Source organism: Hemitrygon akajei, chromosome 9 (genome assembly GCF_048418815.1).
Source record: "Hemitrygon akajei chromosome 9, sHemAka1.3, whole genome shotgun sequence".
In the NCBI taxonomy this organism is placed as follows: domain Eukaryota; kingdom Metazoa; phylum Chordata; class Chondrichthyes; order Myliobatiformes; family Dasyatidae; genus Hemitrygon; species Hemitrygon akajei.
The window spans coordinates 1,912,749-1,930,035 of NC_133132.1; the positions used below are offsets into that span (position 1 = coordinate 1,912,749).

General features: G+C 47.9%; 1 protein-coding gene across 1 annotated transcript in view; it reads left to right on the plus strand.

Annotated features, from left to right (window-relative positions):
• Positions 1–17,287, plus strand: part of LOC140732858 (leucine-rich repeat-containing protein 75B-like) — a 368,168-nt gene that overhangs the window by 301,634 nt on the left and 49,247 nt on the right. Inside the window, exon 2 of the mRNA XM_073055490.1 lies at positions 10,089–10,217. Within this exon, the coding sequence (XP_072911591.1) occupies positions 10,089–10,217 (129 nt within the window). The remainder of the gene's footprint in view (positions 1–10,088; positions 10,218–17,287) is intronic.

Here is a 17,287-nt window from a genome sequence, read left to right on the forward strand (position 1 = left end):
AATAACACACTACAGCATAGAGACAGTCCATCAGCCCATCATCCATCCCATTGTAATATCACTCTACAGCGTAGAGACAGTCCATCAGCCCATCTGTCCATCCCATTGTAATAACGCACTACAGCATACAGACAGTCTATCAGCCCATCATCCATCCCATTGTAGTAACACACTACAGCATAGAGACAGTCCATCAGCCCATCTGTCCATCCCATTGTAATAACACTCTACAGCATAGAGACAGTCCATCAGCCCATCTGTCCATCCCATTGTAATAACACACTACAGGATAGAGACAGTCCATTAGCCCATCTGTCCGTCCCATTGTAATAACACACTACAGGATAGAGACAGTCCATCAGCCCATCTGTCCATCCCATTGTAATAACACACTACAGCATAGAGACAGTCCATCAGCCCATCTGTCCATCCCATTGTAATAACACACTACAGCATAGAGACAGTCCATCAGCCCATCATCCATCCCATTGTGATAACACACTACAGCATAGAGACAGTCCATCAACCCATCATCCATCCCATTGTAATAACACACTACAGCATAGAGACAGTCCTTCAGCCCATCATCCATCTAACCCATGCTGAACTGTAATTCTACAGACCTCATTGAGCTGCACCTGACCCATAGTCCTTCAAACACCTCCCATCTCTGTACTTCCCCAAAAGTCTCTTAAATTTTGAAATTGATCCCACCTCCACCACTTTTGCAAACTGGAAAAATACTTGAAGGCTTTATTTCTGTGTCCCATTAGCCTGTATTCCCAGTTCCCTCTGCACTGCGTATTTACAAGTATCTCATCGCTTGAAATGTATTCTGCTTGCTCTTAAACGTTTTGGTGTTCTGCTGGCAGGCAGGCAGCCTCCATGTCTGTTCCCTCCGAGGTATTGGAAGCACCACAACCCAACACATACATTCGTGTGAGGTATTATAGTTCTGTCTGAAAAATAGTGGAATTAAATGGCGCACTAAACTAAACAGGTCTTGAAGCACCGAGGCATGGACTTCTGAAAGTGTTCAGGAAAGTCAGGATCAGGTTTATAATCCCCACACCTGAAGTTATAATGGATATGCTAAAAAAGGTTATATTTAGAAAAGTACCTACAACTGGAATAGTATTGGCAGTGATTATATTCCTAATTATTGGTGTAAAAAAATTCACTTGCCTTCATCTGTAACTATAAATACACATCAACAATTTTCTCAAAAGTCCTGAAAAATTGCCTGAAATTTTGACAGAAGGTAAAACATGTCTCTTAGTTAAAGGAGAAATGACCAATGACCTATCAAAACATTGTCCTATTACTTGTTTACAAACTATTTATGAAACTGTAGCATCGTGCATCTCACAACTCATCAGCACTCACTTGGATAAACAGAATATGCTGACAGAAGAGCCGAAAGGAAACCGTAAGGGCATGAAAGGATGTAAAGAACAACTGATAATAGATTCCGTAAATCTAAACCAAGCCCAGGGAAAAAGCAGAAATCTTTCAGGTTGTTATTTATTCTATCCCATACTCATAGTTAACAGAAGCTCATGTATGTAAACTACACACAATACTTGTGAAATTCCTACAACATCTGATGAAACATTGGTGTACTACAGTCATGCCGTCTTTTAACAGCCAGGAAAGAGCAACCACCATTATCAAAATAAAGCGAGGCACTTTCCAGGGTGACTCTTTAAGTCCACTATTGTTGTGTCCAGCTTTAAACCTGCTCTCTAATTTACTGAATCGGACAAAAATTCGGTATCAAGTTAGAGACATCTGAATGAATTATATCTTGACACAGCTTCTATACATGGATGATTTGGAATTATATACTCCTTCATCAGTAAAGCAGAATAGTGGAACTATTTTCAAAAGATATAATTTGAAAATTATAATTATAATTAAAATTATAATTTTAATTATAATTATATAAAATTATAAAAGTCCATGAGCTTTGGACTGGATAGGTGCAGAACATTAAACATAAAGAAAGGTGCAGTAGAATACAAAACAGAGCAGCAGGATACAATACAACCAATGGATGAATATGAAACACTTAAGTATCTGGGATATCAACAAGCAAAAAAAAAATCATAGTGCGTTAAACAGAAATCTTTTGACATAATTCACTTCAAAGCTGAAGAAAATCTGCCAAACAGATCTCAACAGTAAAAATATAACAAAGGCAATAAATATTTTCGCTGTACCCTCATAACCATATAACCATATAACAATCACAGCACGGAAACAGGCCATTCCGGCCCTCCTAGTCCGTGCCGAACTCTTAATCTCACCTAGTCCCACCTACCCGCACTCAGCCCATAACCCTCCACTCCTTTCCTGTCCATATACCTATCCAATTTTACCTTAAATGACACAACTGAACTGGCCTCTACTACTTCATGAATGTATTTTGACATAATACCTTGGTCTGAAACTGATCTGGAAAATTTACAAAGAAAAATAGTAACTGAAATAATAAATTTCAGAAAACACTATGTAAACTCAAACTCACTTAGATTAACACTACCTAGGACAGAAGGAGGAAGAGGAATAACAAACATTAAAACTTTACACAACAGTCAGATAAGACTTCTAAGGATATAGTTTCATCAACAAAAACAGGATTTAGCATTGCATGTGAGCATATTCAATTCTGATAAGAAGTACACACCGCTAAACAAAACACACAGTCCAGAAAAACAAAGACATTATCACCTCAGAAGACAAAGTTAACCAATGGAAGAGCATGATCTTCCATGGAAGACATCCCCATGATCAGAACAGACTAGATGTTGACAGGAACGTTGAACGCCTGTGGCGCCGATTTGGAGAGCTCTTCCCAGAAGGCGGGTTCCTTGTGGCTGTACAGGTCCAGGTGATTTACACAAAAGAATGATCAAAACTACCTAATAAAAGAGCAACAATTTCAAGACAACAAGTGCAGAAAATGCCAAGAGAAACCAGAAACTATTGACACACGACAGGATCCTGCGACAGTTTAACTCAATCTGATTACATGCACAGGCACAAGCAAATGGTCAATTCAGCAAAATCACCAAAATTTGTTTTAAAATACAAACTCATAAATTACATCATATCTTACTATAAACACAAACCTGATCCAATTTTAGATTCAGAGTCCTGCAAGTTATATTATGACTGATCTGACAATCCATAATAACTGTCCGGTTATAATGATACAGGATAAACAAGCAAGAAGAACTTACTGGATAGATACAGACATTTCAAACACACATAACTCACAGAAATCAATAAGTGTAACACTCCAGAAATATGTTTAATTTAAAGAAGAAATTGAAAGACTGTGGATATTTATTGTCCCAGAGTAGTATCTACAACTAGTATCATCCCAAAGTCACTATGCAATAGCATTAAGCAATTCAGCCTACACAGAAATATTTATGTGGACATCCAAAATACTAAACACCAGTGGAATAATCTGAAAGTTTAGCAATTGGCAAATGAGTGTGCTTGGCCAAGCCCGGCCTGTACCTCAGGTTTTACCAGCCTGAGCTGAGAAAAAGTAAATATTGATAACGTGAGATGAAGACTCCTTAAAGTGAGTCGATAGGTTGTGGGAACAGTTCAGTGATGGGGTGAGTGAAGTTATCCCCACTGGTTCAAGAGCCTGATGGTTGAGGGATAGTAACTATTCCTGAACCTCACGGTATAAGTCCTGAGGCTTCTGTGCCTTCTTTCTGATGGTAGAAGCAAGAAGAGAGCATGACCTAGGTAGTGGGGGTCCCTGATGATGGAAGCAGTTCTCTTGCCACAGTGCCCCATGTAGATGTGTTCCAAGGTGGGGAGGCTTTACCTGAGATGGACCAGGCCGTATCCACTACTTTGTGTATGCTTTTCTGTTCAAGGGCTTTGGTGTTTCCATACCTGCAGCTAGTCAATATATTCTCCATCACATGTCTCTAGAAGCTTGTCAAAGCTTTACGTGTCGTGCCAAATCTTCACAAGCTCCTAGGTAGAGGCACTGCGGGGCTCTCTTAATAACTTCACTTACCAGCTAGGTGCTGGGCAGTTCCTGTTGAGCTCTTCCACGGAGGAATTTTAAGTTGCTGACCATCTCCACCTCTGATACCCCAATGGGGACTGGCTGATGAACCCGTGGATTCCTCTTCCTGGTCAATAATTAACTGGTTGGTTTTGCTGATATTGAGCAAGCAGTTGTTAAAGTCAGCTCTCATCCTCCTTTGCTCCAAAGAGAAAAGCCCTCGCTCGCTCAACCTGTCCTCGTAAGACACGCTCTCTAATCCAGGCAGCGTCCTGATAAATCTCTTCTGCACCCTCTCTAATGCTTCCACCTCCTGTGCTGAGGAACTCCAAATACGCAGGAACGGAAAAGACTCAGTCCCTCACAGGCAAAGCCCTCACCACCACTGAGCACGTCTACAAGGAGTGCTGCCGCAAGAAAGCAGCATCCATCAATGAGGACTACCCCCCTCTCCCCACCTTCCAGCCTCCTCTCTTTTCACTACTACCATTGGGCAGGAGCCTCAAGTCCCACACCAGCAGGTTCCGGAACAGTTACCAGCCTACAACCATCAGGATCCTGAAGCAGCATGGATAACTTCACCGAGCACAACCTCTGGACTCAACGCACGTGTTCAAGATTGTTTAAGGGGAACAAAATAATCGTTACTCTGAGTCTGACTGAGCACCAAAAAAACACAGAAGTTAAAAGTGACAATAATTTTTAAAAAAGCAATAAACACCTACCAAATCTGCCTTAGCTATTCAGTCGTTTCTCTCTAATTTTGGTATCTCTGATATATGGCGTTTCCTCCATCCTACGGAGAGAGATTATTCCTTTTTCTCACATGTTCACCATACCTTCACTAGAATTGACTATTTCTTCCTCGATAACCAACTTATCCCATTTGCCCACACTTGTGACTATCAGAGTATACTGATTTCTGACCATGCCCCAATTACCCTCTCTCTGAACTTTCCCGGTCTCCCTCAGAGGAACAAACACTGGCGGTTCGATTCAACTTTATTATCGGATGATGATTTCGTAAAATTTATTAAAGACCAGATAACCTTCTATTTTAACACCAATACATCACCTGAAGTGCCATCCCAGATTGTCTGGGATGCCATGAAAGCATATTTGAGGGGTCAAATAATCTCTTACACAGCAAATCTCAATAGAAGATCCCGTGTAGATCGAGCAGACCTCATTAACCAGATTAAAGATGTGGATCAATTATATGCCCAAACTAAGAACCCTGAATTATACAAGAAGCGCGTTGAACTCCAAACTAAATTTAACCTTCTGTCCACTCAACCTGGCGAACGCCAGCTTCTCGAAAGCAAGAGCCGTTTTTACATTCATGGGGATAAGTCTGGTAAATTCCTAGCCAATCAGCTGAGGCGTTCCAAAGCCAAACAACATATTACAAAGATCCGGAAGGAGAACGGAGACTTTACATCGGATCATTTAGAAATTAATGACGCATTTAAAAATTTTTATTCTCGGCTTTATTCCTCTGAATCCCTGAATGACAATATCTCTGTGGATCAATTTTTACAGAATCTGAATATCCCCTCACTTTCATCTGATTTCAAAGCCAAACTTAATGCGCCTATATCACTAGAAGAAATATATTTTGCAATTTCTGCACTGTCCTCAGGGAAATCTCCTGGACCTGATGGGTTCCCTGTGGAATTTTATAAATCATTCTCCTCACTTCTTTCTCCTCAGTTACTTTCAGTATTATCTGACTCGTTTAACTACGGCAAATTGCCACCCTCTTTCAATGAGGCATCTATTATTCTTCTTTTAAAAAAGGGCAAAGACCCAACAGAGTGTTCCTCGTACAGGCCGATCTCTCTGCTCAATGTTGATGTAAAGATCTTAGCTAAAGTGTTGGCTCATAGATTAGAAACCGTTATTCCCTCCATTATCTCTGATGACCAAACAGGCTTTATTAAAAACCGTCTCCCTTTTTTTAACATTCGGCGTCTATTTAATATTTTATACTCAGTTCCAACTGGGACTCCTGAATGTGTTATCTCCCTTGATGCGGAGAAAGCACTTGATCGTATAGAGTGGAACTACCTTTTTGCAGTCTTAGAAAAATTTGACCTCGGCCAAAGTTTCATCTCTTGGATCCAATTGCTGTACCTGTGTCCTACTGCTTCTGTTCTAACTAACTTTCAGAAATCCCAAGTATTCAATCTCAAACGTGGCACCCGTCAGGGATGCCCCTTAAGTCCCTTTCTCTTTGATTTGGCTATAGAACCTCTGGCGATGGCATTTCGAAAATGTCCTGAACTGACCGGGATTTGGAGAGGGGGTGTTGAGCATAAAGTCTCTCTCTATGCTGATGACCTACTACTCTTTCTCTCATATCCGTCTACATCCTTACCTCTAATGTTTTCACTTCTTGACCAGTTTAGCCAGATCTCTGGCTATAAACTCAACTTACATAAGAGTGAACTTTTCCCAATTAATAAAGAAGCACAAGAACTAATATTTCGTGATCTCCCTTTTAAAGTAGTCCATAATCAATTTACTTATCTTGGAATTACAGTCACAAGGAAGTTTAAAGATCTCTTTCGTGAAAACTTTGTCAATCTTTCATATGCTACAAAACAGAGTCTGGTACAATGGTCACCTCTATCTATGTCCTTGGTAGGTCGTATCAATGTTGTCAAAATGTATGTTCTCCCCAAATTCTTATACTTATTTCAATCTATCCCAATTTTTATTCCTAAATCTTTTTTTGATTCCTTAGACTCTATTATTTTGTCATATCTGTGGCAGAATAAGCGCTCTAGAATTAATAAAATCCACCTCCAAAAATCTAAAAAAGAGGGTGGCATGGCTTTACCTAACTTTCGCTTATATTATTGGGCAGCTAATATACGTTGTGCTGCCTTCTGGTCTTTCTTCCACAGTCAACCTGAGTGCCCTAACTGGGTGGCAATGGAGTTGAGCTCCACTAAAGAATTATCTATATCTGCACTTCTTGGCTCTGCACTCCCTAGCAGTCTGCCCAGATCAATAGCTAATCCTCTGGTTAGACACACTTTGCGTATATGGGCTCAGTTCAGGAAATGCTATGGTTTCCAGGGGTTTTCCATTTCTAGCCCTGTCGCACATAATCACCTTTTTTTACCTACCACGTTCGATTCAGCATTCCATGTTTGGTACAGGAAGGGCATTAGACATTTTGAAGATCTCTTCATTGATAACCGCTTCGCTTCTTTTCAACAGCTCTCTGTTAAGTTCAACCTGCCTAACGCTCACTTTTTCAGATATCTCCAAATCCGACACTTTACTGCTCCTTTAATTCCTAACTTTCCTGAAATGCCTGCGAAAAATGCTATGGACCTATTTCTTTCCATTAATCCACTAGGTAAAGGTTTAATTTCAATTATCCGAGATAAACTAGCAGCCTTACGATGGACCCCTGTGGATAAAATTAAAATGGCCTGGGAGCAGGATTTAAATATCTCCTTATCCGAGGAGAGCTGGGACTCAGTTCTCAAATCGGTTAACTCAACCTCTCTTTGTGCTCGCCATTATCTCTTACAGTTTAAGATTATTCATAGAGCCCATATGTCTAAATCTAAACTATCACAATTCTACCCTGGCATTAGTCCACTCTGTGATAAATGCAAGAGGGGCGTGGCCTCTCTCATCCATATGTACTGGCTCTGTCCTAGCTTGGAGAAATTCTGGAAAGATGTTTTCACTACACTATCGGGTATTCTGAATCAGCACCTAGAACCTAACCCCTTAATTGCTCTGTTCGGTTTTTGGGGCGAGACAGATTTATGTCTGGGTCCGACCAAATGCCGAATACTATCCTTTGCCTCTCTCCTGGCGAGACACTTGATCCTCCTTAGATGGAGAGCTGTTGCCCCACCCACTCATGCGCAATGGCTTAACGACATTATGGCCAGCTTGGACCTCGAAAAAATTCATTATTCAGTTCTCAATTCGGATTTAAAGTTCCATAAGATCTGGGGGCCTTTTATCGAGTACTTTCATAACCTTCCTCTTGACTAGGGTTTTTTTTTCTTTTTGGTCCCTTGCTTTCAGCTCCCTTTTTTTTTCTGGTAGTAGGCATTATTATCCTCTGTTGCTAAGTGTATTCACAGTCTGGGAGTTTGATTGTCCGGACTTATACTCTCTATATTGTGTGGTGGTTGGTCTGGAATTGTTGTTTTTTTTCTTGTGTTGTGGGGTTTGGGGAGGACACTAAGCTCACTTGTCTTTAATTTAGGTGCTTTTTTGTTAAATTCTCTTCCTTTGTAGCATATTGTTATTGTATGCTTAACCTTGCTCTGTATTAATGCCCCTCATTGGGATTTGGGGTTTTTAATTTTGTAAAATGTTTTGAAAAACTAATAAAAAAAAATTTTTAAAAAAGCAATAAACGTAAATACATAAGATAGCTCATTTGATTGTATGTCCGCAGGGGCCGGCCAGAAGGTGACTGACAGGAAGTGATAAAGTAGTGGTGGAGTTGGTGGGTGGAGAAAGTACTGTAACCATCGTTGAGTCTGGTGGTCCTGGCTTGGATCCTACACAGCCCCCTCCCTGTGGGAGGGGACAAGCAGGGTGGGTGGGGTCCTTAAGATGTTGCTTGCCCTTTTCTGAATATATGTCCTTGGTAGCGGGCAGGCTGGTGCCAGTGCTGTGTTGGGCCGTTTTGACTACCTCCCTGTCTGCCGCGGTGCAGTTTCCGAACCGTGTGGTGACACAGCTTGTCAGGGTGTTGATTGGTGTAGATGAGACAACTCCAACTCTCCTCAGCCTTCTCGGAAAGAGGAGGCGTGACGAGCTTGCTGGGCAGTGTAGGATGTGTTCCGGGGGCATGGGATGTTACGTGTGATGGCCACTGCGATCAGCTGGAAACCGTTGGCAGTGTCCACCGCTGTGTCGTTGATGCAATGGGGGTAAGTGGGTTTCCTGAAGTCGAGGACTACCTCCTTTGTCTTATGGACAGTGAGGAAGAGGTGTTTTGTCTGGCAGCAAAGCCTGAAACTCTTCCGCCTCCTCTCTGTAGGCCGTCTCATTGCTGTTGGTGATGAGCCCCAGCACTGCAGTGTCATCGGTTAATCTGACGACGCGATTACTCGGGTGTTTGGCCGTGCAGTCGTGTGTGAGCGGAGTGTACAGCAGTGGGCTCAGCACGCAGCCCTGGGGGTGGGAGGGAGGACAGACTGTGCATCCTGTCTGTCTGAGGTCTGTTGGTTAGGAACAGCCGCTGAGTGGCCCTATTTAGACCGAGGAGTGGGAGTTTGCTCACCAAGGTCTGGGGAACAATAATGTTGAATGCTGAACTATAATCCAGAAACAGGATTTTGACAAAAGTTCTCGGTGTTATTTATTTTGTATTTGCACAATTTGTCTTCTTTTGCACATTAGTTGCTTTTTGGTCTCAGTTTATGTGTAGATTTTCATAAATTCTATCCTTTTGTTTTACTTTCCTGCAAATGTCTCCGAGGAAATGAACCTCAGGGTAGTATTATGATGTTGCATACACACTTCGATAATGAATTTACTTTATGATTTTGTTTCACCCAAATGTGGATCTCTGCCCTTTCTGACTGCCTTAACCAATCCAGACTCGTGCTGGTGCGGGCTACCAGCTGACCAGTACTCGTGGAGGCTGGATTTCGTTCTTTGGTTGTAAACACGAAACACTGTAAGGGTAAGAGAGGATGTTTCCCAGCCCGCCTCACAGGTTGTATGGCAAGCCCCGGAGTAACTTGCCTTCAGTGTATTGGACAGGAGGTTGGCAGGGTGGGGGTGGGGAGTGAAGAGATGCCGCTGGAGCTGGATGAGAATGCCACAACGAGGGAGCTAACGCTGGCTGAAGAGAGTTGTTTAAGGAGCACGTTGACAGAGAACTGATTTGGGAGCGACATGGTGGGGAAGGGATTCTAGGGGTAGTGGTAGCTCTGAAAGAGATTGTGAAGTCACAAGGAGTTGAGATAGAAGGACTGAGGTGGACAGGCATCAGTGGGGACTCATGTGATGGGTTACAGGCTCTGATCAGCTGTCTTCTCTCCTGCAGGACCTGGGCCTGGAAGGAACATCTTTGAACGATGTCCTTTATAAACACACGGCTTTCCTGAATCTGGTGGATCCCATTTCTCATGACCTGCTGATGAACCTGGCCCGAGACATCCAGTGCCCCAAGAAGGTGAGAGAGATGTGGGGGCGACAGTACTCCTGGAAATTCACGTTCAGCAAATTGGGACATGCACTGAGATCATTTCATCACATCAGCTCATTGAGGTAGAACAAGGTAAAGCGAGACGAAAATGCAAAATCGTCTGTTAGAGAGTGCAGTGCAATTAGACAGGGATGTACAGTGTGGAACGCGAAGTCTGGGTCCATCGAACTGCACGAGGCCACTGTCCAATAGTCAGGTAACAGTGGGGTCAGAGTCACTGCTGCGACAGACGTCCAGGCTTTTCCCGATGGGAGAGGAGAGGAGAGGAGAGGAGAGGAGAGGATGGCCGGGGCAGATGGGACTTTGATAAGACTGACACAGTGAGAGGTGCAGATAGAGTTCGGCAAAGGGACTGGTTTCTGAGATGTGCTGAGCTCTGTCCAGTTACTCTGCGAGAGGACAACGTGCCAGATGGAATAAACAGCAGTCATAAGGCCGACGGGGGGCTGAATCCCGACTGTACCTGGGTCAGAGTCACTGACGGTGGGGAGACACCCGACTGTACCTGGGTCAGAGTCACTGACGGTGGGGTGAATCCCGACTGTACCTGGGTCAGAGTCACTGACGGTGGGGAGACACCCGACTGTACCTGGGTCAGAGTCACTGACGGTGGGGAGACACCCGACTGTGTCTGGGTCAGAGTCACTGACGGTGGGGAGACACCCGACTGTACCTGGGTCAGAGTCACTGACGGTGGGGTGAATCCCGACTGTACCTGGGTCAGAGTCACTGACGGGGGGCTGAATCCCGACTGTACCTGGGTAAGAGTCACTGCTGACGGTGGGGAGACACCCGACTGTGTCTGGGTCAGAGTCACTGACGGTGGGGTGAATCCCGACTGTACCTGGGTCAGAGTCACAGCCGACGGTGGGGTGAATCCCGACTGTGTCTGGGTCAGAGTCACTGACGGTGGGGTGAATCCCGACTGTACCTGGGTCAGAGTCACTGCTGACGGGGGGACTGAATCCCGACTGTACCTGGGTCAGAGTCACACTGACGGTGGGGTGAATCCCGACTGTGTCTGGGTCAGAGTCACACTGACGGTGGGGTGAATCCCGACTGTGTCCGGGTCAGAGTCACTGCTGACGGTGGGGTGAATCCCGACTGTACCTGGGTCAGAGTCACTGCTGACGGTGGGGTGAATCCCGACTGTACCTGGGTCAGAGTCACTGACGGTGGGGTGAATCCCGACTGTGTCTGGGTCAGAGTCACTGCTGACGGTGGGGAGACACCCGACTGTGTCCGGGTCAGAGTCACTGCTGACGGTGGGGAGACACCCGACTGTGTCTGGGTCAGAGTCACTGCTGACGGTGGGGAGACACCCGACTGTGTCCGGGTCAGAGTCACTGCTGACGGTGGGGTGAATCCCGACTGTACCTGGGTCAGAGTCACTGCTGACGGTGGGGTGAATCCCGACTGTACCTGGGTCAGAGTCACTGCTGACGGTGGGGTGAATCCCGACTGTGTCTGGGTCAGAGTCACACTGACGGTGGGGTGAATCCCGACTGTGTCTGGGTCAGAGTCACTGACGGTGGGGTGAATCCCAACTGTGTCCGGGTCAGAGTCACTGACGGTGGGGTGAATCCCGACTGTACCTGGGTCAGAGTCACACTGACGGTGGGGTGAATCCCGACTGTACCTGGGTCAGAGTCACTGACGGTGGGGTGAATCCCGACTGTGTCCGGGTCAGAGTCACTGACGGTGGGGTGAATCCCGACTGTACCTGGGTCAGAGTCACTGACGGTGGGGAGACACCCGACTGTGTCTGGGTCAGAGTCACTGACGGTGGGGTGAATCCCGACTGTACCTGGGTCAGAGTCACTGACGGTGGGGTGAATCCCAACTGTACCTGGGTCAGAGTCACTGCTGACAGTGGGGTGAATCCCGACTGTGTCTGGGTCAGAGTCACACTGACGGTGGGGTGAATCCCGACTGTACCTGGGTCAGAGTCACTGCTGACAGTGGGGTGAATCCCGACTGTGTCTGGGTCAGAGTCACACTGACGGTGGGGTGAATCCCGACTGTGTCTGGGTCAGAGTCACTGCTGACGGTGGGGTGAATCCCGACTGTACCTGGGTCAGAGTCACTGACGGTGGGGTGAATCCCGACTGTGTCTGGGTCAGAGTCACTGCTGACAGTGGGGTGAATCCCGACTGTACCTGGGTCAGAGTCACTGCTGACAGTGGGGTGAATCCCGACTGTGTCTGGGTCAGAGTCACTGACGGTGGGGAGACACCCGACTGTGTCTGGGTCAGAGTCACACTGACCGTGGGGAGACACCCGACTGTGTCCGGGTCAGAGTCACTGACGGTGGGGAGAATCCCGACTGTACCTGGGTCAGAGTCACTGCTGACAGTGGGGTGAATCCCGACTGTACCTGGGTCAGAGTCACTGCTGACAGTGGGGTGAATCCCGACTGTGTCTGGGTCAGAGTCACTGCTGACGGTGGGGTGAATCCCGACTGTGTCTGGGTCAGAGTCACACTGACGGTGGGGAGACACCCGACTGTGTCCGGGTCAGAGTCACTGACGGTGGGGTGAATCCCGACTGTGTCCGGGTCAGAGTCACTGACGGTGGGGTGAATCCCGACTGTGTCTGGGTCAGAGTCACTGACGGTGGGGAGACACCCGACTGTGTCCGGGTCAGAGTCACTGACGGTGGGGAGAATCCCGACTGTACCTGGGTCAGAGTCACTGACGGTGGGGTGAATCCCGACTGTGTCTGGGTCAGAGTCACACTGACGGTGGGGTGAATCCCGACTGTACCTGGGTCAGAGTCACTGACGGTGGGGTGAATCCCAACTGTACCTGGGTCAGAGTCACTGCTGACAGTGGGGTGAATCCCGACTGTGTCTGGGTCAGAGTCACACTGACGGTGGGGTGAATCCCGACTGTACCTGGGTCAGAGTCACTGCTGACAGTGGGGTGAATCCCGACTGTGTCTGGGTCAGAGTCACACTGACGGTGGGGTGAATCCCGACTGTGTCTGGGTCAGAGTCACTGACGGTGGGGTGAATCCCGACTGTGTCTGGGTCAGAGTCACTGCTGACAGTGGGGTGAATCCCGACTGTACCTGGGTCAGAGTCACTGCTGACAGTGGGGTGAATCCCGACTGTGTCTGGGTCAGAGTCACTGACGGTGGGGAGACACCCGACTGTGTCTGGGTCAGAGTCACACTGACCGTGGGGAGACACCCGACTGTGTCCGGGTCAGAGTCACTGACGGTGGGGAGAATCCCGACTGTACCTGGGTCAGAGTCACTGCTGACAGTGGGGTGAATCCCGACTGTACCTGGGTCAGAGTCACTGCTGACAGTGGGGTGAATCCCGACTGTGTCTGGGTCAGAGTCACTGACGGTGGGGAGACACCCGACTGTGTCCGGGTCAGAGTCACTGACGGTGGGGAGAATCCCGACTGTACCTGGGTCAGAGTCACTGACGGTGGGGTGAATCCCGACTGTGTCTGGGTCAGAGTCACACTGACGGTGGGGTGAATCCCGACTGTGTCTGGGTCAGAGTCACTGACGGTGGGGTGAATCCCGACTGTACCTGGGTCAGAGTCACACTGACGGTGGGGTGAATCCCGACTGTGTCTGGGTCAGAGTCACTGCTGACAGTGGGGTGAATCCCGACTGTGTCTGGGTCAGAGTCACTGACGGTGGGGAGACACCCGACTGTACCTGGGTCAGAGTCACTGACGGTGGGGTGAATCCCGACTGTGTCTGGGTCAGAGTCACTGCTGACGGTGGGGTGAATCCCGACTGTACCTGGGTCAGAGTCACTGCTGACGGTGGGGAGACACCCGACTGTACCTGGGTCAGAGTCACACTGACGGTGGGGTGAATCCCGACTGTACCTGGGTCAGAGTCACTGACGGTGGGGTGAATCCCGACTGTGTCTGGGTCAGAGTCACACTGACGGTGGGGAGACACCCGACTGTACCCGGGTCAGAGTCACTGACGGTGGGGTGAATCCCGACTGTGTCCGTGTCAGAGTCACTGCTGACGGTGGGGTGAATCCCGACTGTACCTGGGTCAGAGTCACTGCTGACGGTGGGGTGAATCCCGACTGTGCCTGGGTCAGAGTCACTGCTGACGGTGGGGAGACACCCGACTGTACCTGGGTCAGAGTCACTGCTGACGGTGGGGTGAATCCCGACTGTGTCTGGGTCAGAGTCACACTGACGGTGGGGTGAATCCCGACTGTGTCTGGGTCAGAGTCACTGACGGTGGGGAGACACCCGACTGTACCTGGGTCAGGGTCACAGCCGACGGTGGGGTGAATTCCGACTGTGTCCGGGTCAGAGACACGGCTGACGGTGGGGTGACACCTCACATCCTTTTTGAACATACCCCCTCTTACCTTCAAAGCATGCCCTCTCTTGTATTAAGACATTTCAACCTCGGAAAGGTACCTCTCATAAACTTGTAAACCTCTATCAGATCTCCCCTCAACCACCACCACTCCAAAGAATACAACCCACGTTTGTACAGCTTCTCATGGTAGCACACGCCCCCAAAACCAGGCAGCATCCTCTTCTGCACACTCTCCTCAACATTCTTTCTATAGTGAAGCAGTTAGAAATGTATGCAGTACTCCAGATAACGGCCGGATCAGAGGTTTATAAAGTTGTGACATAACCCCTGACTTTTAAACTCAAAACCTCAACTAAAAGCAAGCATTCCATAAGCCTTAACCACCCTATTGACGTGTGTAGCCACTTTGAAGGAGCTATGAACCTGGACCCCAAGGATCTCTCTGCTCAGCAACATTGTTAAGGGTCTTGCCCTGAACAGTGTGCTGTCTCCTTGCAACACCTCACATTTATTTGGATTACACTCCATCTGCCATTTCTCTGCCCAGATCTGCAATTGATCTATATTGCACTGTACTCTTTGCCAGTCTTCATCCACAACTCCACCAGTCTTGGTATCATCGCAAACTTACTAATCCACCCATCTACATTTTCATCCAGGTCATTTATATACATCATTAACAGCAGAGCTCCCAACACAGATCTGTGCAAAACACTACTAATTACAGACCTCCAGCTCAAATATGTCCCTTCAACCACTATCTTCTGTCTTCTATGTGCCATTCTGAATCCCAGGAGCCAATTCGTTGAGAACCCCATGCATCTTAATCTTCTCAATTTGACTCCGAGGGACTTTGTCAAACACCTTACTAAAATCCATGCAGACAACATCCACTGCCCTACCCTCATCAAGCTCTCTTGTCACCTTGTCAACAACTCAGTCAAGTTGGTAAGACATGACCTACCCGCACAAAGCCTAATTACGACACGGGTTTCCAAGTGCTCAAATATCCTATCCCAAAAAAATTCCCTCCGGCAATTTCCCCACAACCAACCTGAGACTCACCAGTCTACAGTTCTAAGGATCTTCCCTTCTTTCAATCGAGTTACAACATTAGGCCCTCACCAGTCCTCCAGGGTCCCACCTGTAACCTAGAGAGGACACCAAGTCCCAGCAATCTTGTCTCTCGGCTCCTGCACTAACCGGGGGGTAAACCCATCAGGCCCTGGGGACTTATCCCCCTGAATACTCACTAGGAGGCTCAACACTACCTTCTCCTTGACCTCTAAACGCCCTAACATCTCGTGACATTCGGGGCCATGGCTGACACCTCATCCCTGCATTCCTCGTGGCCAGCCCTATTAATTACTTTTGTTTTAAAATGCTTTCGTGGGATCGTGGCGGCACGTTACAGCTCACTTCCTGTTACATCTTAGCTCGTTAAACGGTTGTCCACGTGTTTGTGGGAGGTCCGGAGTGTGTAATAACCTCCTCCCCCGTCTGTACGTAACCGAGCGAAGCTGCTCCCTTGTGACTGAGCTAGTTGCAGTGAAACCCGCTGTTGAGATAAACGAGCCCTTCTCATCTGTCACCATGGACTGAGTGCGCGCCACAGCGGGGGTTGGAAATTGACGGTGACACTGAAGAACTGTGACGTGGATAGAACACCTTCAGCCCCGGAATAAGTTGAGGGCCTGAGCTGCCCGCCAGGCCCAGCTCACGAAGATCGGACGCGGCCCTGGGAACGGAGCATCGTCTCTCCGGAGGAACCCGATGAGACGAGTGTTCCCAGGGGCCCTGCGGAACGCTAGACACCACAGCCACAGGAGGGCGGGAAACGGGGCAGGAGCAGTGTCGCAGCCGCAGTAATGGGAAGACCGCTGGGCCCAGCCATTCCGCCCTGAGGCTTCACGGATACGACGGTACCAGCCGGCTGGACACGTACCCCGGAGCAGGTCAAACCTGCCGCATGGCACAGTGGGTGAGCCCCACTGAGACGGTGCTGGAGACCCTCCTCAAACTAAATCCAGCTGAGCAGCAGATTCGCGGAGGTGCTGGAGCAGTGATACGATAGAGGCCATAGTGGGCAGCAGACGGGCCAATGTGGGTGAAAGCCTGGCAGCGGTCAGAGCAGATCTCCACCACTCTGCTCAGTGTGCCTACCCCCTCCCACCCGCAGCCCAGGAAGAACCAGCCCTCTGTGGTACAATCCCATCGTAGTGACTGCAATCTTCCTCCTCTTCCGTTCTACCCAAACGGATTCTGTGTGTCAACCATCCTTGAGTTCGGCTCTGATATTCCACCCGAGCAGTGCAACTCCTCCACCCTCACCATAACCATCTCCTCTACCTTCAGTAAAATTTCAAAATCCTGCGAAATTAACCACCATTCCACCCCTCTCTCAGACAAGCCTCCAGGCCACAGTTCAGTCCAATCTGGTACTGATGATGTGTGATTCCAGACCACACCCGGATCCGATCTGGTACTGACTGTGGAGTAACTCCAGACCACACCCGGATCCAATCTGGTACTGACGATGAGGTGATTCCAGACCACACCCGGATCCAATCTGGTACTGATGATGGGTGATTCCAGACCACACCCGGATCCAATCTGGTACTGACTGTGGAGTAACTCCAGACCACACCCGGATCTGATCTGGTACTGACGATGAGGTGATTCCAGACCACACCCGGATCCGATCTGGTACTGACGATGAGGTG